Raw genomic sequence first — 20,922 nt, 5'->3', positions numbered from 1 at the left:
AGTTTTCTTGCCTTAATTTCACAGGAATGTAAGCTTCAGGAGCTCTGTAAGGGGTGAGGTTTTTGTCTGTTTTCTCTTCTGCTGTATTTGTACCACCAGCATCTGGGTCAGTGTCTGGTGTACATAGTAGGTGCTCAATAAAAATGTGTTCAATGAGTTTCTAAAAAAAAAAAAATCAACATTCAAAAAAACAAACAGCATGGCATCCAGTCCCATCACTTCATGGCAAATAAATGGGAAAAAAGTGGAAACAGAGGCAGACTTTATTTTTTTGGGCTCCCAAATCACTGTGGATGGTGACTGCAGCCATGAAATTAGAAGATGCTTGCTCCTAGGAAAAAAAGCTATGGTAATCTAGACAGCATATTAAACAGCAGATACATCACTTTGCCAAAAAAAAAGTCTGTATAATCAAAACTATGGTTTTTCCAGTGATCATGTACGCATGTGAGAGTTGGACCATAAAGAAGGCTGAGAGCTGAACTGATGCTTTTGAACTGTGGTGCTGGAGAAGACTTGAGAGTCCTTTGGACAGCAAGTAGATCAAAACAGTCAATCCTAAAGGAAATCAACCCTGAAAGTTCACTGGAAGCACTGATGCTGAAGTTGAAGTTCCAATACTTTGGCCACCTGATGTGAAGAGCTGACTCATTGGAAAAGACCCTGATGCTGGGAAAGATTGAAGGCAAGAGGAGAAGAGGGCAGCAGAGGATGAAATGGATAGCATCAGCGACTTAATGGACATGAGTTTGAACAAACTCCAGGAGACAGTGAAGGACAAGGAAGCCCGGAGTGCTGCAGTCCATGGGGTCACAGAGACGGACATGACTTAGCAATTGAACAATGCCTATCTATTACCCAGACCAAGATATATTCAGCATCCCAGCAGATTCCTTCATACTCACTCCAAGTGATAGTCCCCTGAGGCCAACCTGACCTAGATCGCTATGGATTATTTTTGCTTTTTTTGTGCTTTGCATAAAAGGAATTAGACAGCAAGTATTTCATTTTTAAGAAGTAGTCATGTAGCCTGATGTTGCATGCATAGAAGTGGGCTAGAGCATTTGAGGTCTCCCTCAGTCTGCAGCATCCAGGGTTTGAATCATGACTCATTCTCTGTATCACCTATAGCAGAACTTATTTAACCCTGTAAACCCTTAGTTTCTTTATAAAATGGAGAGAACAATCATTTCTACACTGGAAAGGGCTTATTAGGACGAGTGTTATATGTGAAGTGCCTCACTGCAGTGCCTGGAACATAGTGGATGCTTGATAAATGTGTTGAATATGTATTCTTGGCTATAGTAGGCATTCATTAAATATAGATTCAAAGACTCTATGAGTCATATTCCTGCTTATAGCATGGATATCTCTTGCCTTCTGTGAGCTCACATTTGCAGAACTTTAGGTACCTTTTTTTTTTGCCCCACGACTTGCAGGATCTTAGTTCCCTGACCAGGGATTGAACTTCAGGCATCTGGCAGTGAAAGTGCCAAGCCCTAACCACTGGACTCCCAGGGAGTTCCCAGAACTTCAGTTTAGGAATAAGTGTGTGGGTATGTGGTAAGGACCTCTGGGAAGACTTTTTTGCACTTTCTGGAATTAAACGTTATGACTGTGGCTTCCTTCCTTTGAATTCTACCAGCCAGGATCAAATACCAGAGTAGGGGGTAGCAGGCAAGGATCATTTCTTGGAAAATAGGCCAGAAGTGTTCTTTTTCAGATCTTTCTTCAGACATTTCACTTTAACACAAGAAACATTAACGGAACAAGTGCAAAGCACGGTGCTCATCAGTTCAGTCGCTCAGTTTTGTCAGACTCTTTGCTACCCCATGGACTGCAGCACGCCAGGCCTCCCTGTTCATCACCAACTCCTGAGTTTACTCAAACTCATGTCCATTGAGTCGGCGATGCCATCCAACCATCTCATACTCTGTCGTCCCCTTCTTCTCCAGCCTTCAATCTTTCCCAGCATCAGGGTTTTTTCAAATGAGTCAGTTCTTCGCATCAGGTGGCCAAAGTATTGGAGTTTCAGCGTCAGCATCAGTCCTTCCAGTGAATATTCAGGACTGATTTCCTTAAGGATAGACTGGTCCGATCTCCTTGCAGTCCAAGGGACTCTCAAGAGTCTTCTCCAACACCACAGTTCAAAAGCATCGATTCTTCGGTGCTCAGCTTTCTTTATAGTCCAACTCTCACATCTATATATGACTACTGGAAAGACCATCGTTGCTAGTCATTCATGTTTAATTCGTTCCCTCTTTCACTCACAGTCAAATCCAATCTTCGCTGCATCTTTCCCGGTTTCAGTTCAGGATGAGGGGCGGGCCCTTTAAGGCCCTGGAAAGGGTTTCGGTGTCGGGTTTTGGCGAGGAAGCCACGCCCCGTCGCGTGTGCGTAGTCTCAGCGGGGCGGGGCCGGCGTCTCTCTGCTGCCGTCACTTCCGTTTCTCTGTCAGTCGCTAGTGAGAGAGCAGGAGGCACTTCGGCTACTGGAGCGGAGCGTGAGTGCACGGGACCCCGCCCCCACCCCTACCCGTCGAAGCACCGCTCGGCCGACCCCTACCTTCCCAGCTCGGCCACTCTCCGCCTGACGCCCGGGTTCCTTGTCGGCCACGGCCGCAGGAAATGGCGGCGCTGCCTGATCTCCCCCTTCCCTTCCTCGGCCTCTCCGGACCCCCTCCTCCGTCCCGGACTACGAGCCCCACGCGTTTCAGGCCCCTTGGCGCCTGAAGCTGGCTCCCGGGAACGGCCCCGGGGTAGCGGGTGAGGCGATCTCGGGCGGCGGGTGCGGCCGGGCGGGGCCGAGGAGCCTCGGGAAGGGGCCCGGGGCACCCCCGGGACAATGCAGCAGCGGCCCGGTCCCGGGCGGGGGCGCGTGCGGGGCCTGCGTCTCTGGGGTCCTCATCCTTGCTCCCCGGAGCTGGGACGCTCTAGGGGCGGGAGGGAGCGGACCGGGTCGGAGGAGGCCGGGGGTGCGGCGGGGGAGTCCGTGGGTGGAGGAGTGGACGGCTGGTGTGTTGGGGGGGAGTGAGCTCTTCGAGGGAAGAAAATGGCGCTTGGTGCAAGTCCCTCCTCTTCCCACTCCGTCTCCTCTGCATTTCGCCGCCTCCTACGCCCCCTCCGACCAACCTGTCTCCCACCGCCCCAGCCATCGCCTGTCCCGGGGTTCGGGAGGCTTGCTGGCATCCCGGGACCCGCTTCCCCCGTTTGGGTGCTTACCACCCTCGTGTGGTACCGAATTCTCGGGCCCTTTAGTTCTAGTTTATCTTTACCTCTTATTTTCTAATCCTTCTTCCCCCAGGCCTTTATTAAAAATCGAAGATTTCCTTTTTTTTTTAAGCTGTTTTTTGCTTTTTCTGTATATTCCGCACGACTATTACTCGTAATTCAGTATTACTTTGCCTGAATTACGAGCCACGCCGTCCCCACTCCCCGCTCCCGAACAGTAAAGGCTCATTAAGTAAAAGTGAAAATATATTTTGTTAGTAGTTCAAAGAGTAGTTTAGTTACCATTATCTGGTTTTCATGACGGCGGGACTTATTTGGGTTAAACACGAGGTGGTTCTTTGAAATGATCTTAGCCACCCCGGGCACCTTTAATGAGCAGATGGTGTAGTTATGCTTGACCGTTTCAAAGTGAAAAATAGGTTATGTTCAATTTAATTACCTTAAAAAAAAAAGCTTCTTGGCATTATTAGCAGCTAGCATACAGAAACAACTACATTGATTTTGGAGATTAGGCTGTAAAGTGAAGCAGTAACTGGATTAATGTATAAAATGTGGTTGTAAACGTTGCTGGCTCCCCTCTGAATTTACTCTTCTTGTTATCAAGAAATTGCCAGTTAAAATCAACATGGCTGGGTGGAGCATGGTTTGAGCTTTTTGAATTTAGTGGCTAGAGTAGGGATGGCCCATTTCTTTTACCTTGACCTCCTCGTGTGAGACACATTGAATGCCATTGCTATGCAAGTTTAGTCCACAGCTGAATTATTTATGGTTGTTGAAGTCTTTTTTTTTCTCTTTTATTCAGCAAACATTTACAGTGTCTCTTGTGTATATTGGGCCCTTGAGGGCATATAGAAATTAATAGGGCACAGTCTCTTCTGAATTGGAGATGCAGGGAGCGAAAGATACTTGCTATGAAAATACATGGAGTTTTGCCACTTGGTATTACAAGTGCTTTGAAAAGAGGTAGAGCATGAAATTCCTTGAAATTTGGGAAACATAGAGGCACAAGACTCTGCTTTAGGTTCAGGCACTCTGTAAACTCCACAGGGAAGGCACTAGCCTGCGTACCTCTGTCTGGGGGCATCTCCAAAATCTAGGAAACTAGGGTCATAGTAGGAAGTGGAGGAAAGGATTTACCCCTCCCGTAAGCAGGTTCTTCAAATTTTAGTTATATTTCAGAGTAGAAAATCAGTGTGAAATGTAAGTGAACGTTAATTATGTATAACTTTGAATCAGAACTTGCTCTTTTGATTGGAACGGTCAAAACGAAAAGATTAAGAACCTATACAGAACATGAAAAGTATGACTATAATGATAAAGCTAATTAGATAAAGACAGCTGTATAGTACAGTTGTCCACCATGCTATGTGTACATTGGGATTAATTCCTGCAATGAATAATTGTATGTAAGTCTCATTGGTGGGAAATAAAAAGCAATACTGAGAATTGTTCATATTTCTTCCTGGTTTGACAGTGATTGCTGTCAGCTGTCTCTTTGCAATGTACTCTATCTGTAAACATCTAACTCCTATCCATAAGCATCTAACCCTGCTAAAATGAAGTATAAAAAGACCCACTGACTTTGAGAAAGAAATAGATGTAGGAGTATGAGATGTGTATGACATTTAGTTCTTTGCTGGGTTTAGAGCTCTTCCCTCTGCATGTTATTTTCAACATGGAAGAGCTTTAGATTAAGAGCATAACTTCTATAGCATTGTGCTCAGTGTAACAATTCTAGTGCCCCACAATGGTAGAATGAACTGTGGAACTTCTTGAATCTTTGGGGTAGAGTTAAGTTGAAGGTAATGAAAAAGTTTATGAATTATTTACATAATGTATTTTTCTTTCAGAATGCCTAAGTCAAAGGAACTTGTTTCTTCAAGCTCTTCCGGTAGCGATTCTGACAGTGAAGTTGACAAAAAGGTGACTGTTACTACTCCAGGTCATTTTCGTGATACTTAATTCAGCAGTATTGGTTCTGAAGGACAGCAGAGCGTCTCAGAACCTTAAAATGAGAGCCTGGATGGATGTTTCTGATAGTGCAGGTGGCCCCTGACCCACTTGACTGAAATGCCTAGATGCTTGTGGTATACAAGCAGGCCACACCCTGAAGTCAGACTTGAGCAAGTTTTCTGACTTCAGCAAGTTTCCTGTTGAGGCTTTTTAGGAGCCTTACAACCTCTGCCTCAGACCCCGGGGGAATAGCACTAAGTTTAGGCCAAAGCCACTATTAGCTATTGCTTAGTAGACTTTTTAAACTGTAGGTATTCTTTATAGTGCTTGTGCGTTCTAAGTCATGTCTGACTCTTTGCAACCCCATGGACTGTAGCCCACCAGGCTCCTCTGTCCGTGGGATTTCTAAGCAAAAATACTGGAGTGGGTTGCCATTTCTTCCTCCAGGGGATCTTCTCTACCCTGGAATCAAACTCGAGTCTCCTGCATTAGCAGGCAGATTTTCTACCTGGGAATCCCATTCTGTATAGTAGTTGAGCCATATTATATGAACTTTTTGAAAACAGAAATCAGTTTGATAGTCTTCTTAGCCTCTGAAGATTACATAAAATTTGGCTTGGTACGTTTTAAATTAGAATGTCATTTACTCGGATCCTCTCCTTTTAGTTAAATCAGCACTCAGCAAAGCTAGCATGAAATTACCCATTTTGATAGAAAAGGCTTTTTCTGCATTAGATGATAATTGTGCTGTAAGCTTAACTGCATTCTGCTTAACTGAAGATCTCACACTGTAGTGAGGGCTTCTTCCACAACTGTCCTTTATCTCCTAGTAGCTACGTAGTTGTGTCTCTGAGCTCAGTTAATAGTGTTAGTTAAAAGAGAGCTTCTATGAGGATCTTGAAATACATATCATAATTTTGCTTGGAAGATTGAAAAAAGCTTCAAAGAGCATGCGTAGCTATATTTGAGAAGGAAATGTCTTTTAGTTTTTAATTTGCACACAGTATATCATTTGAATACATTCATTTAACAGATTCTTTATTGAGCTTTTACATGCAGGGAATGTACCAGTCTACAGGGACTATACAGAACTGATAAAAAGAGTAATTGCTTAGTGAGCTAATTTTTGCTATTTATCCTAAACAGTACTATTAATCCTGCAAGTACTTCCATTAGATGAATCCACTCTTCAGGTTTGTGTACATAAATATATACATTTTATTTTGCCTAGTATATAATTCGGTAAAACAGTAATAATTTATACCTTCCACTAAGGAACTAAGAAGCTTCCCTGATAGCTCAGTTGGTAAAGAATCTGCCTTCAGTGCAGGAGACCCCTGCATTCCCTGGGTCGGGAAAATCCACCTGGGTGGGGAAGATCCACGAGCCGGCAAAGGGATAGGCTACCCACTCTAGTGTTGTTGGGCTTGGGGAATCAGGGGGAGCTCAGCTGGTAAAGAATCCTCCTGCAATGTGGGAGACCTGGGTTTGATCCCTGGGTTGGGAAGATCCCCTGGAGAAGGGAACAGCTACCCACTCCAGTATTCTGGCCTGGAGAATTCCATGAACTGCATAGTCCATGGGGTCCTAAAGAGTTGGACACGACTGAGCCACTTTCACTTCAGTTCACTTCAAGGAACATGACTGCCCTCTACTGTTTGAATTGGGAACTCTACTGATTTTCATGGACTGTTAGCTCTTTTTTGAGAATGAGTCTATACACAAAGCTTTTATAGTAATGCTGCTTTTAAAACGTTTTGATTTTGAATGCTAGTCTAACACATTGCTGTCTAAAGTGATTTTTTTGTGATGAGGAAGTTTTGTGATGAGTTGTTGACCTCTGGTCTCCAGTACAAAATAGCTTTCTTAGCTTTCCCTACTCATAAACTCCCTGAACCAATTTAAGTCCCTTTTGGTTTTCTCGTACCTTTTTTTTTTTTTTTCTTTTAAGTATTTTATATATTTGGCTGCACTGGGTCTTAGTTGTGGCACTTGGGATTTTCTGTCTTCCTGCGACATGCAGAATTTTTTTTCTTTTTTTTTAGTTGTGGCATGTGGGGTGGATCTAGTTCCCTGACCAGGGATTGAACCCCGGCCCCCTGCAGTGGGATCACAGAGTCTTAACCACTAAACCATCAGGGAAGTCCAAGTCCCTTTTGGAATAGGCAGGCATAAATAATCATAAATTGGTTGTTGTCTTTCTGGTTAGTATGTTTTTCTTTGTAAAAAATAACTGACTAGTAGACTTGTGGTTTCCAAAAGTTTTAAGTGTATTTAAAAGCAACAGTAGCCCCCCTCAGTCTTTTTTTTCTCACAGAGAAATTTTATGTGGGATCCCAATCTATAATATAACTGTTGGTCTGGTGAATACCACTCTAATGCCTGAAGTATCTTGGTTTCCCAGGAAACCCCAAAGCTTGAAAACATTGTACTAGATAACAGTGGTGTGTTAGTTTCATAGTTCTGTTGTCAGGGAAAACTTAAAACTTGCCTGTGTATATATTGATGATTTTTTATTAATAAGTGTAATCTTTTGATCCTCTTAAGTCTTAAAAAGTAATGCAATCTTTTGAACCTGAAATGCATTTTGTTCTTATGCAAATTTTAACCATATTTTTGCTTTTCTTTCAAGCTAAAGAGGAAAAAGCAAGTTGCTCCCGAAAAACCTGTAAAGAAGCAAAAAACTGGTGAAACTTCCAGAGCGCTGTCATCCTCCAAGCAGAGCAGCAGCAGCAGAGATGATAATATGTTTCAGGTAAAACTGGTATTTCCTTAATCCAGAAGTGTTACCCAGCTTGATCTGAAGAATATGAAAAGTACCTCATCTGATAATACCTACTAATCTCTTCTGTATATTATTCTCTTGACTAAGGATAGTCCTTGAAATAGAAGAAGTTGGTAGAAATGAAAGCAATTTATATGATGCTAGATTTTTGTTACGATCTAGAGTTCTGTGGTTTTGCTGTATTTAAAACAAAGGGAGTTTAAAAGTTAGAGGAATCAAAAGAAGAAAGATTGAAAACTGCACATTTATAGAGAAGGTTGGAGGAGGTAGGTCTAGCCCTGGGCTGTGCACTGTGGATAGGATACTGCTAGAGGGGAGACTGCGATATGACCTGCCTAATTTTGGCTTGATAACAGAAAAGGTAAATGAGAAAAGGAGCCTTCTGTTTGTATATTGGGTGGGGTGGGGGGTTAGAAATAAGGTTGAGTAGTGAGGGAAATACATTAGAGGGCTTTGATGAAATTACTGATACAGCTTTTTCCCTTGGGTTTCTTATCTTGTTTTAGGGAGACTTGTTATTGGCATCGTGGTACAAGAAGGATTTATGGGAGAGGCAGTGATGATAAATTGATGTGAGGTGATAAGGGCTTAGATGGTTTTCCCAGCAGATGGAATAGTGATGATTAAGAGAGCTAGTGAGGAAGAGTGGACTGGAGGAATGAAGCAGTCAGTGAAGACTGGTTTCAGATTTGAGACAGTAGAGATGGTTTCACTGATAAATGGCAAGGGTGGTTAAGTTTGGCCTTCGTGACCTGATTATAAGTGTGGTAAAATGTCTTTCCTTTTGCACCTGGAGGATTTAGTTGGGAAATGGTCATGTGGGAAACATTAGTGCAGTTGACTGAAGCCTTCCACTGAAGTAAGCATAAACCAGAGAGGGAAGAGGAGGTGATTGAGTACATGTCTTGTGATAACTTAGGATGGAAGGAAAAAGAGGATATAGGTAAGAGAAGGTGAAAGAAAGTAAGAAGAGTGTGGTAATGGGAACAAGAAAAAAGTAAGTGCTTTGTGGGAACATAAAAAAGAAAGAGACGTTAGTATTAGTTGAAGCCAGAAGGTTGGACAAGATGAGAATGCAAACATGTTTTTATTAGAAAGCGAGACTTGTGTGTGTGTGCACCCTTTTGAAAAAGTTAGTGATGTCCTTGAAAGATAGAGTACCAGTATTAAGGTGAGAATGGGAAACTAGAAATTGGATGCTTTTATTCAATTTTGCCTTGTTATATGTCTGGATTAAGAAATAAGACACATGATAACTGTACTTAACACTGTATTGGACATTTGAACTGTACTAAGTGGATTTTCACTCTAGTTCTCTTGCCTGGAAAATCCCATAGATGGAGGAGCCTGGTAGGCTGCAGTCCATGGGGTCGCTAAGAGTTGGACACGACTGAGCATCTTCACTTTGACTTTTTACTTTCATGCATTGGAGAAGGAAATGGCAACCCACTCCAGTGTTCTTACCTGGAGAATCCCAGGGACGGGGGAGCCTCTATGGGGTTGCACAGAGTCGGACATGACTGAAGCAACTTAGCAGCAGCAGCAGCAGCAGCAAGTGGATTTTCAGATGTACCAGTCATGCAAAAAATGGTAATGTGTTAGCTTGAATATACTAGTAGTTTTTTCACTCTGAGTGTCTGAATATTGAATCAAGTTGTACATTTTAAATACATACATTTTAAAATTAAAAATTATGTTAAAAATGACAGAGTGCAGATTATTTACTTATGGGCTTTAGTCTTCGGACTTTTGTATATTTTAGAGGTACTAGGAGTAGACTAATTCGATAGAGAACATAAATTGCTGTTTGTAAGGAAGAATTATGAAAGGGCCCTCATTTATTTGAGTAGACAATATGATTAAAACTATGATAAAGGCTGAGAAGTTAAAGTCCAGATGATTATGAGTGAGAAAATGCTCGGAATCTTTCCTGAGGAAGTGACATTTGAAGTTTACGACATAAAGGAGCAGCCAGCTGTGCCAAGTGTGGGGGAGAGGAAAGCATTTTCAAAGTAGAGGGCATTGTGCAGATGCCTTGAAGTGGGAAGGAGCTTGGATTGTGTAGGAAGGTTGGCTGAGAGTGTAGGTAGGAGGTCTAGTTGGTAAAGAAGGTGAAGGGTCAGCTCTTGTAGGGCTTTCCTATTGGGAGGCCATTTTTAGGAGTTGAACTTTCTCCTAAGTGCACTTGAAAGCTATTATAAGGGGCAGAATAAAATGTAAAATCTGCAAGAGAGTATCACTTCCTTTCATAGCCTTTCCCCCTGTATAGAATGAAGGAATACTTTGGAATATTTCAACTTAATATTGATACTAAAGATACAGAGTTCTTTCAAGTATTTACTTGCAACTATCTTGGGCTTTTCTCTGATCAGTTCTGTTTGCTATATGCCTACTTATACTTGGATAATAATAGAGCCTCTGTAGCTTCTTAGTGGATTTTATCTTGTCTGCCTTACCCTTGTTTGTACAGATAAACCAGGACCCACGTTTAGAGATTTTATTATATTAGAGCAGGCTGGGGAAACTAGTTCTTTAATTATGGGGAGGTTATCTCACCAAAAAGAAGTGAGTTCAGTTCTTAAACCTTCATTTGAAAGGATCCCAAGCCTGAAAGGCTATTTATAGACGCCTCATTCTTTTGCAAGTGCCTCTGGGAGGGACATAGGCCTTATTTTCAGATAAGATCTAGTCTGTGAAAGTAGTCTGTAGGCATTCTAAGAGAATTGTTATTGTTCAGTTGCTAGGTCGAGTCTGATTCTTTGCAACCCCATGGAATGCAGCACACCGGCCTTCCCTGTCCTGTCATCTCCTGGAGCTTGTTCAGACTCATGTCCATTGAGTTGATGCCATCCAACCATCTCATCCTCTGTCGTCCCCTTCTCCTGCCCTCAATCTTTCCCAGCATCAGGGTCTTTTCCAATGAGTCAGCTCTTCGCATCAGGTGGCAAAAGTATTGGAGCTTCAGCATCAGTCCTTCCAATGAATATTCAGGGTTGATTTCCTTTAGGATTGATTGATTGAAGAGATAATACAACATTTAATTTCACTGCCATTAGAGCTTTTTCCTTGAAATGGTATTTTGGCCGTAGAAAAATATTTTGGTGGTTAATACTGACTTTTAGTTTGAATCCAAAGCATGTTAGAGTGAGTACATTCGTTATATAAAATGAGGACTTTATTAGTAATAATGGTTTGATAATTTATTAGAAAGGTGCAGGATGGGGTTTTTAAAAGGGAAATGAGTTACTCTCATTGTATTTTGTAAATTTGTAATAAGTTTTATTTAATTTTAAAAATAGTACTATATGTTTTCTATGTTTTTCATTTGCCAAGAAAATGCCTAGAAAATAGCTTCCAGAGTGGAACTTTGTTAGAGATTGCTAGAATCTTTAAGGATCCAGGTTATCAGGTACACTTTACCAAAGACAAATCTAAAATCTAAATTAAAATTGTTTGGAGTAGCCATAAGACAAGATTAAAAAACACAAAACCAAATACTCATCTTTTGAGAATAGGTCACTAATTAGAAATAGGTCACTAATAGAATAGGTCTGCTCATTAGAAAACTAACTAGTAGAATTAGTTTTCTCTGTGTGTAGTGTGAGGTAGTTGTTGAGACTCATTTTTCACCCCTGTACAGATAATCTAGTTGTTCTATTACCGTTTGTTGAAAAGACTGTTCTTTTCCTATTGACTCACCTTGGATATTTAAAAAGAAAATCAGTAAATATATAAAATATCTATTTCTAAACTCTGTTGTATTCCATTGATCTGTATGCCTGTCTTTACTTCAGTACCACACTGTCTTAATTACTGTACTTTTATGGTGAGTTTTGCAGTCAGGTAGCGTAAGTCCTTTAACATTGTTTGTTTTTCACCTTCAGAATTATTTTTGCTATTCTATGTATTTTGTATTTACATACACATTTTATAATCAGTTCGTCAGTTTTTATAAAGTCTACTGGGATTTTGATTGGGATCGGGAAAGCTGAAGAACAGTTTGGAAAAAATCTGCAACTTGATCATATTGGTATCTTTCTCCATTAATTTAGATCTTTTTGAATTTCTGTTTTGTAATTTTTCTGGTATATCTTCTGTCAAATTTATTCCAAAGCATTTTGTGTGTTTTGATTCTATCTCAAATGTATTGTTTCCTAACATCATTTTCTAGTCATTCGTTGCTAAAAATATATATAATATTACATAATATATGTAAATTATAACATTCTATATTTTATAAATGTGAAATATATATTTTTAATGATGTGTTAGAATTTTCTCTGTTGATGGTTTTGTCTGCTTTTATATCATCCTTTTTCTTGCTTTATTGCTATTATTTCCGGAACAGTATTGAAAAGAAGTGGTGAGAGCAGACACCTTGGTTTATTCCTGATGTCAGGGGCGAAGCGTGCTCTCTTTTCCCTCTAGTGTCTATCACTTAAGCTCTGGGATGAATGTGTGTGCTGTGATTTGCTGCTTTGGACTGGGAGAATGAAAAGTTATGGAATAAACACAGTGCAGTTTTCTCTAGGGTCCATCTTTGGAGATTTGTGTTAAAGTGGATGCTGGATATATTAAGGGAGCATATAAAAAATGCACAGTAAGTTTTGGTTACAGTAAGTTTCAGATTTTGGTGGAGCAGCATCATTCTGTGTCATCAGGCTTTCTTTTCCTTTTCACCCCCACAGTTCTTTGGTGCTGGTGTTCTCTGAAGCATTTTTGCCAAATTTTAGTGTCAGTTTATTGATCTATACTTTTTCCCTACTTTAAATAATTTATTTATTACAATCACAAATTATTTGAAAAATGTTTAGGGACTTCAAATTGTAAAATCATAAAGGTTTAAATATGTGATGGTCAGCCATATTTGGGAGGAGGAAAAGACCTCTTTAAGTTCGTCTTTGGCAAACAAAAACAGTTATGCACGTCATTGAAACTGTGGGTGAGGACGCTTGTGAGAAGCGTCTAGTGATCGAGGTAGGAGTTAACATAGCTACCGACAGTGTGTAGTATTAACTGTATTGTGCCATGCTGGTTACATAAAATAACTGAGTATTATTATTAATTTAAGACTGAGTATTATTATTAATTTAAGAATGGCATTTAAAATGCCATTCATATACTTATATTGTCTTTTTTAAAAAATGGATTGCTTTTGGTCTTGATCTTTAACTTTGTTTCCTAGTGAGATTTTAAAGTTGTAACCATTTTCTACATCAGATTTCTCAGGAATAAAAGGAAGATTTGCAGAAAAGGTGGTGTTATTCTCCTTTGTTTTTCTTTCTTTTTTTGGTTCTTATTCCAAAGACCTATATAAAGGCTTCAGAATTCTCTTACTGGCATTTCAAGTCCTTTTCAGTATTTGCTCCATCTATTCAGCCTATCCTTGAATCTGCATCCTTGAATCCTTGATCAGTATTGTATCTATCTCCTTTCCTTTGTCTATTTCCTCATCACTTTTTCCTTAAGTAGTGGCTTGTAGTTTTTCAGGGTCAGATTTCACCACTTGCAGTCTCTTCTACTGCTCAAGCCCACACTGAATGCAGAGTTGACTTACCTAATCAGTATTAATTTTGGAGGTTTTTAGTGTATTTTAATTATATCTATTCATCTGTCACATGGGCTTACCACAAAACCAGAATGAAATGGTGTTCACGTCAGTGCTGTAGGTGCCTAAGATAACTTTACATATTCATTTAAGTCAATATTATAAATCACTATTGGGAGTTTCACTGTGATCATTATTTTGGTCTTATTTAATTCATCCGTTAAAACAGTTTGCTGGGAACCCAATATGACAGGCACTAGGGATACAAAGAGGACTGTAAAAAATAAGCCATTAATACTGACAGTAAGATCACTGGTAACTTTAGAAAGGGAAGATGGAACCTGTTTGGAAATGGTAGATACGAAACCAGTGGAAAGGGAAAGAATGTACAATACAGTGCTGATTTGAACTACCTGGGTCCAGTTATACATGGATAGTTTCCAATACTAAATACTTCATGATTTGTTGTTGGTTTAATCCTCAGATGTGGAGGGCCTGGCTATAATTTATGCTTGGATTAACCCCCCTGAGTTGTTCCAAGGGTCAACTATATATGGAAGAAATGGGATACAAAAGGTATAGAACTTAGGAATTCATGATGATGTGGGTAAGAGATTTAAGGCATCTATCCATACTTAATGGATAGTATTTTCTCCACAAAGCATGAGACATACCCTGAAAGTAGGGGTCACACCAACAGGACAAGAAACTTATTTGAGAATGAAAAACTAAAGCAAAATGAATAATATCTGAGATAAGAAAAAGCAGCTTGAGTGCATCACAGGCAAGATGAAAGCCGTAAGTGTGTACTTGTGTTAGCACAATCCCGATAAGAGGGATTAATAATGAAGGGACCCAGATTTGTAAGGAAAGGAACTTTTTGATGTGTCTTAAGCACAAAATCATAGCTAGTATTTTAAGTTAGTAAGAGTGAAGAGTAGGTTTAAAATGGGTAAGAGGCAGGTAGAGAGAGTAGAGGTTTTGACTGGAAAGTGTAATTTCTTAGCTTACGTGCTAGACAGTACATTGCAGCAGCATAAGATATGTTGGAAAGTGCTTGTAGTCACTGTTGAGTAAAACCTTCTCCTTCCCTGTGCCATTGGTAGTTAGGCAGCAATAGATTTTTGAAAAATAGTTTTCTATGAAAAGGTCTAAATTCTCAGTTTTAGACTGTAAGTAGAGAGTGTTAAAATGTCATATGAAATGAATGTCTAAAAGAAAAAGCTCTCTTGTTCCCATTGACTGGAACTCTGGATTCTTATATTCAGAATGATTGCTAAACCAGCGTAGCTGGGCGAGTCTGTGGATTTCTACGGTTGTAGTTTGTACCAGATTTTGCTTTCTCATGATTTTTATTGTAAAAAAAAAAAAGACTTAACATAAAACTTAACCAGCTTCCCCATTTTTAAGCATACAGTGATATTAAATATTTTCACATTTGTTGTGAAACACATTTCCAGAGCTTTTTCATCTTGTAAAACTATTACATAACAACTCCCCCTTTCTCCCTATCCCTGCTGCTGCTGCGTGTCGCTTGTCGTGTCCAACTCTGTGCGACCCCATAGATGGCAGCCCACCAGGCTCCCCCATCCCTGGGATTCTTCAGGCAAGAACACTGGAGTGGGTTGCCATTTCCTTCTCCCATGCATGAAAGTGAAAAGTGAAAATGAAGTCGCTCAGTTGTGTCCGACTCTCAGCGACCCCATGGACTGCAGCCCCCCAGGCTCCTCCGTTCATGGGATTGTCCAGGCAAGAGTACTGGAGTGGGGTGCCATTGCCTTCTCCCCTCCCTATCCCTAGCCCCTGGTAACCACCATTCTACTTTCTATATGGCCTGACTACTCCAGGTAGCTCATATTAAATGGAATCATCCAGTATGAAGCTTTCTGTGATGGGCTTATTTCACTTAGCATAAGATCTCAAGGTTCATGCATGTTGTACCATGTGACAGTATTTCCTTCTCTTTTAAAGCAAAGTAACTTCATTAATGTATGTCCCACATTTAATGTAAAAATGATTGTAAATGTGACATGTACTTTGTTTCATCTTCTTAGAAAGATTTCTTTTTTAACAGTGATAGCTCCTTTGATGTAGTGTTGATATAGAGAACTGTAATTATTTTTGTGTTTAGAAGTTGAGTGAGTGTGCAGCAAGTGAGAATATAAATATGGATATCATTGTTAAACAGCTGTTTTATGTTTTTTTTCCTTTTGTAGATTGGGAAAATGAGGTATGTTAGTGTTCGGGACTTTAAAGGGAAAGTCTTAATTGATATCAGAGAATATTGGATGGATCCAGAAGGTGAAATGAAACCAGGAAGAAAAGGTAAGGTTTAATTTCCTAAATTTGGTCCTAATATTGGGATTATGTAAGCTTGAAATTGTTTGGACTTTATTTGAAATTGGAATAATGTTGGCAGTGAATAGGTCCTGAAAGATTCTCTTTGTCTTCTATAGCGTTTTTGGATATTTAACTTACTTTATGAGATGTCTTAAATATAGCTGTTGAAATACCTTCTCCTCCCCCAGTAATACCCCTAGTATCACTTCAGTTGGCTGCCACTTTATTGTTAATTTGAATGTGTCTTTAAGAAGATGACCTCAGTTCCGAACTAGAGTGGGGACATTGGGAAAGTATAACAGCTGGAATGGAAAATCCTGATCTACAGCGTTGACTTCGGATTCATCTCCAAAGGATATTCTTTAGGGTGATATTCTAAAGGACAAATGTCCTCCATTTGTGCTTCATCCAGTCCCAAGCATGGCATCATCACAAAAGCACACTTTCTTTCACGAAATAGCAAGAGAATATTTGTGTACCAATACAAATCCTTATATTTGTCTGGTTAGCTGCTTTAGGTTGATCCTTAGCTAATGAAAAATGCCTCCTTATTTTTTTCTATTTTGCCCGAATGCCATTTTGAAAAGCACCATGTTTGCCTCATTGAATTTTGACTTTATTAAACTTAAAACCTTTGTTTTCATACCCTTTTCTTCTTTAGGCCACTTTTGGATTGATCATTCAAATTGCCCCAATGTAGCCAATGGCAAATTTCTTGTTACTGTAAACATTTACTAAAGTGATTGATTAATCCTTCCTCAGTGTTGTCCCAATACATTCTCCTCCTCCTTCTTAATTCCACGGCCTCCTAGCAGTTTTTTGAGAAATTTATTAATTCTTCCATTTCTAGTTTCTCTCTTTGTATGTGTCAAGGAATAGAACACTAGAAGTTTAAAGTACAAAGTACTTTCTGTTCATACTTTTTCATCTTAAATAGGAACAACATGTCATTAGCTAATTTTTAAATGTTTGTCAGGTGATATGCTGAGATTTTATTCACTTTGGCTAATTTTTCACAATAGCTATTTGCGTTATAAGCATCTTTTTACAGGTGAGGAAACTGAGGTTTAATGGAGTTAGTGACAGTGAGGCTGGTATTTGAACCTTGGCAGCATGACTCCAGAGTGCACGCAGTATGCATGATTTAGAAAGTTCATGGGCCATGTCTCAGGGCTTTTTCCAGAGTGAAATGAGTGCTTCTGGAAGAAAACACAAAGTCATTCATGCTGAATTCCTGTGGAAATTGTGAGCAAATGTTGGAAAACAGCTGGTTGTAGAAATGGGGTGTCACAAACCAAATATAAGCTTGGCCACGTAGCCTGCTAGTTTGTAAGCATTTGTGAGCCAGATCTTCAAATCATTATTTGTTCTCACTGGGTATAATAGGCATTATGTAGGATGTGGTGTTGAAAGTAAAACTGGATAGAAGGATGGACCTACAAAGGTAATTGTGATGAATATGACAAATAAATGTAAGAGATTTGATTCTTAGTGTGCCATTGTGCCATTTGAAATGGCAATTTTGATAAAACAGTATTTTAGTTGGAAGTAGAAAATCCTCAAAAGAGCTTAAGTAGATTTTTTTAACTTTTGATTTTTAAACATTTTTTTAGGTATATCTTTAAATCCTGAACAATGGAGCCAGCTGAAGGAACAGATTTCTGACATTGATGATGCAGTAAGAAAACTGTAAAATTAGAGCCATATAAAACCTGTACTGTTCTAGTTGTTTTAATCTGTCTTTTTACATTGGCTTTTGTTTTCTAAACATTGTTTTCCAAGCTGTTGTATATTTGGATTGCAGAACAATTTGTAAGATGAATACTTTTTTTTAAATGTGCATTATTAAAAATGTTCTGAGTGAAGCTGATTGTCAGTTTTATTAAGGAGGCTTGCTTTTGTGTCCACCACCTAGTGTAAAATAAAATCAAGTAATACAATCTTAACTGTTGTGGCCTTCTTTGATCAGAAGAGTTGGTACTGTTTAAGGCCAAAAATAACAGTTTTATCTACCTTTTAGTTTCAGCTCAGCCTTTCTGTTCAGAAGGGTGTGCTTTGCATTGAATTTATAAACTTGTGATTTGTGAAATTCATAGTTGATATGTTCTAATCAGATGTTTGGACTTGTTTGATTTTTTTTTTCCCCCGACCTCAGTGATATTTCACTTTCCCCTTTTTTCCTCACTTTTGTTTCTTTCTAATAACTATCTTGTCATGTTCAATTTTCATTTTGCCTTTGCTCTTTCTCTTGAATATGTTGTGCTAATTTGGAAAGTCTGAAACTGTCAAAATGTTAGTTATCTCAATAAGGTACTTGTAAGTAAAATATATGAGAACTACAATTACTAATTCTACTGTGTTAAGTATTAGGAGATATAGTTTGATAAACAACATAGCTTGTTTGAAAACTCCGAGCAAGTAAATGTATGTCATAACCTGTAGTATTCTGTGTAGTTGTTATCTTATTGCTTAGTCTGCAGAAAATAATAACTTAGGTGTCTGATTTGCTTTCACTTATTATACATACTCACCATGGGATGATACCTATAAAATCAGATATTGTTACATTAGACTAGGATTTAATAGAAATTATGAAAGCTTACTGGCCTAACATTTTATTTTATAACATTGAGTATGGATTATGGACAGCCAGAGATATCACTGAGCTTAACTGTCATAGTAAATGTCAGTTTTTAGGGGAAAGAGCATATTGAGCACATATTTGTGATTTTTGGCCTTTGCTTCAGTAGACTTGGTTCTTTTGCAGTTTATCTACTGGACAATGGCATTCTAGACTTAATGTTACTAAGTTTTAGCAGGCACTCTGAATCGATTTTCATTGAGCCATAATGATGAAGCAGAAATAGGCTGAGGCACAGATTTCAGGGGTTTTGTAGCAATAAGTAGGGCATGGTGTGCCTTAGAATGTAAAGGAACTGTACCAGATTAAGGCGGCAGTGAAGAGGAGGGAATTCTCTTCACTCTAGATGATGACATACTGATATCTTAATCACATTGACAGGACACAGTTCTAGATAGAACAGTTAAAAGAAAAGTTTAAAGATGTGAAAAATTGTTTCTGACATTTGGTAGCAAATCGCAAATGGTTACTGCCATATCAGAGAGTTGCACTATAATACCAAGTTTGATTACTACGTCTAAAACATTTTATAGTAGAATTGTCAAGGACTTATTTCAAAACCATCTGCCAGGCCACATGGAGTTACTAGTATTTTTTCTGGCAGCTATGTTTCTTTGACATTTTAAAGATTTTTTTTAGAAATGTTTTTAAGCAGTAACCCTAATATGTGCATTAATTGAGGAAATAAATCCTCCTTTCTGATATTTTAGCCTATATCACATAATAGGTACCAAAGTGTTCAGAATACGTATTTTAGACAAATCATACTTGTTTGAAAACTTCCCCCTCATTTAGGAACATAGTAACTGAATTGGGTAGATTTGTAAATTCCTTATATATACAGAAAGGGTAGTTAGAACATATAACTCTGATTTTGGTATAAATGAAAAGGGAGTAATGGGTAGCTTTCTTAGGTTTATGTGAAATTAGGAGGTACGTGCATTTTGAAACAATCTGCTAGTACAGAGATGGTGCTGAAATCTGTTACCTAGGCATTTTCTAGCTGTTTAACATTGTCATTAACACTTTCACCTAAGGAGTGTTTCTCTGGCAGATTTTTGATAAGGTTCTTGGTAAATTCATTTTGATATATTACTGAATATATAATATACAGAAATTATCAATCTCGTGTGAAAGGGATGAGAACTGGGTTAAAAGAAGAGAAAATAACTTGTGCTGTAAAGAAAAGATAGGGTAATGTTTTCTGTTTCAACTTTACCTTCTTGGTAAGATTTCTTCCAGGAAGAAAGTATGGCATTTTGAGGCAATGGTTTCTTACCTAGTAATGCCAAAATTAATTGAATTCACATCAGCCCTTGAATGTGTGCAGTAGCAGGCCCTCTCTAATGAATTTTTCCTCTGTGTTTTTTTAAACTACAAGTAGCATCTGACCAATTTCCAGGGCTCTTGACATTTTATTTAAAGAACAACCACTAGAAAAAAACTCTTATAATTTTGTTCTTGTTTTGCTTCATAAATGCCTAAGAACTTCTTTTGAAAGAAGAATGCTCCTACCTCGTTAGCCAGTCAAAATGCTGTGATGATCAGCCTATTCTACATAATGTGTTCAGGAAGAAAGACAGGAAAAAAGGGTACATCCTGGCTTGGCTATTGAGGGGAAAAGTGAAAGAACTGTGTATTGATTATTACGTGTTCCTGATGGGGGTATATTAGAAGAGTACTATGTAATTCTGAAATTTAAAAGTGCTAATACTTAGGATGTCTCCTGAAATTATTTGCAACTCACTTTTTATGGAAATTCAGAGAAACACTCGAAACACTTTTTGCTTTTTTTTTCTTTTTTAAAGTGGTGTTTTTCTAGATAAACTCTAGTGGTAAACATTCACATGGTTAACAAATATGTAATTCTGTACTTGTGGAATACCTGTCTGCTTTGTTTGGTACATCTTCCATGGAGATGTCGATGAATATAATACTGCATCTGTGAATATTTTAAATGTTGAAATAAAAACAAGAAATGTGCCCTCTGTGTCATCCCAGTTTCACAAACCGGAAGGTGAATGGCAAAGTTATCCGTTGAATAGGTTTTGTTAACTAGGACACCTTTTCTCTGTGAATGCTTTGGAATGTGAATTAGCCTTTGAGTGTTAAATCGTCTGAGGACCTCTGGGACTGGGTGATAAGGTCCTGTCTGTTTTCATTTACTTGATCCAAATGGAAAAATGAAAAATATTAAGGTATATATGGCCTCTTTTACCTGTATGAGTGCTTTGCGGTCTGATTATTCCTTGTTATAATTAATTTATAAAGACTGTTTTTCCCTTCTTGATTAGTAGTTTTGCTTAGTTGAGATCTCTCATTGTTTAAATTTCCATTTAGGGAAACTTACACTGGGATAGAGAGATCCATGGAAGATTACTTATAACTCCTGTTCCACTTGATCAACTGTGAATTTTAATAAAAC

The 20,922-nt window shown here is 38.8% G+C and overlaps 1 protein-coding gene across 1 annotated transcript; it reads left to right on the top strand.

The window, feature by feature from the left end:
* The first annotated feature begins 2,449 nt into the window (after nucleotides 1-2,449).
* SUB1 (SUB1 regulator of transcription) lies at nucleotides 2,450-20,422 on the top strand. Its single transcript, XM_068990495.1, has 5 exons — nucleotides 2,450-2,503; nucleotides 5,081-5,153; nucleotides 7,816-7,938; nucleotides 15,733-15,841; nucleotides 17,470-20,422. Exons 2-5 carry the CDS (start codon nucleotides 5,082-5,084, stop codon nucleotides 17,547-17,549), a joined length of 384 nt encoding a protein of 127 aa, XP_068846596.1. The 5' UTR covers nucleotides 2,450-2,503; nucleotide 5,081; the 3' UTR covers nucleotides 17,550-20,422.
* Nucleotides 20,423-20,922: the final 500 nt, after the last annotated feature.

This window comes from Capricornis sumatraensis, chromosome 18, assembly GCF_032405125.1.
Source record: "Capricornis sumatraensis isolate serow.1 chromosome 18, serow.2, whole genome shotgun sequence".
NCBI lineage: Eukaryota > Metazoa > Chordata > Mammalia > Artiodactyla > Bovidae > Capricornis > Capricornis sumatraensis.
This window is presented reverse-complemented; position numbering and strand designations above follow the sequence as displayed.

Coding starts and splice junctions, on each gene's coding strand:
- SUB1 (XM_068990495.1), top strand. CDS start 5,082: ATGCCTAAGTCAAAGGAACTTGTTTCTTCAAGCTCTTCCGGTAGCGAT. Junction 5,154..7,815: donor ACAGTGAAGTTGACAAAAAG/GTGACTGTTACT, acceptor TTTTCTTTCAAG/CTAAAGAGGAAAAAGCAAGT. Junction 15,842..17,469: donor AATGAAACCAGGAAGAAAAG/GTAAGGTTTAAT, acceptor ACATTTTTTTAG/GTATATCTTTAAATCCTGAA.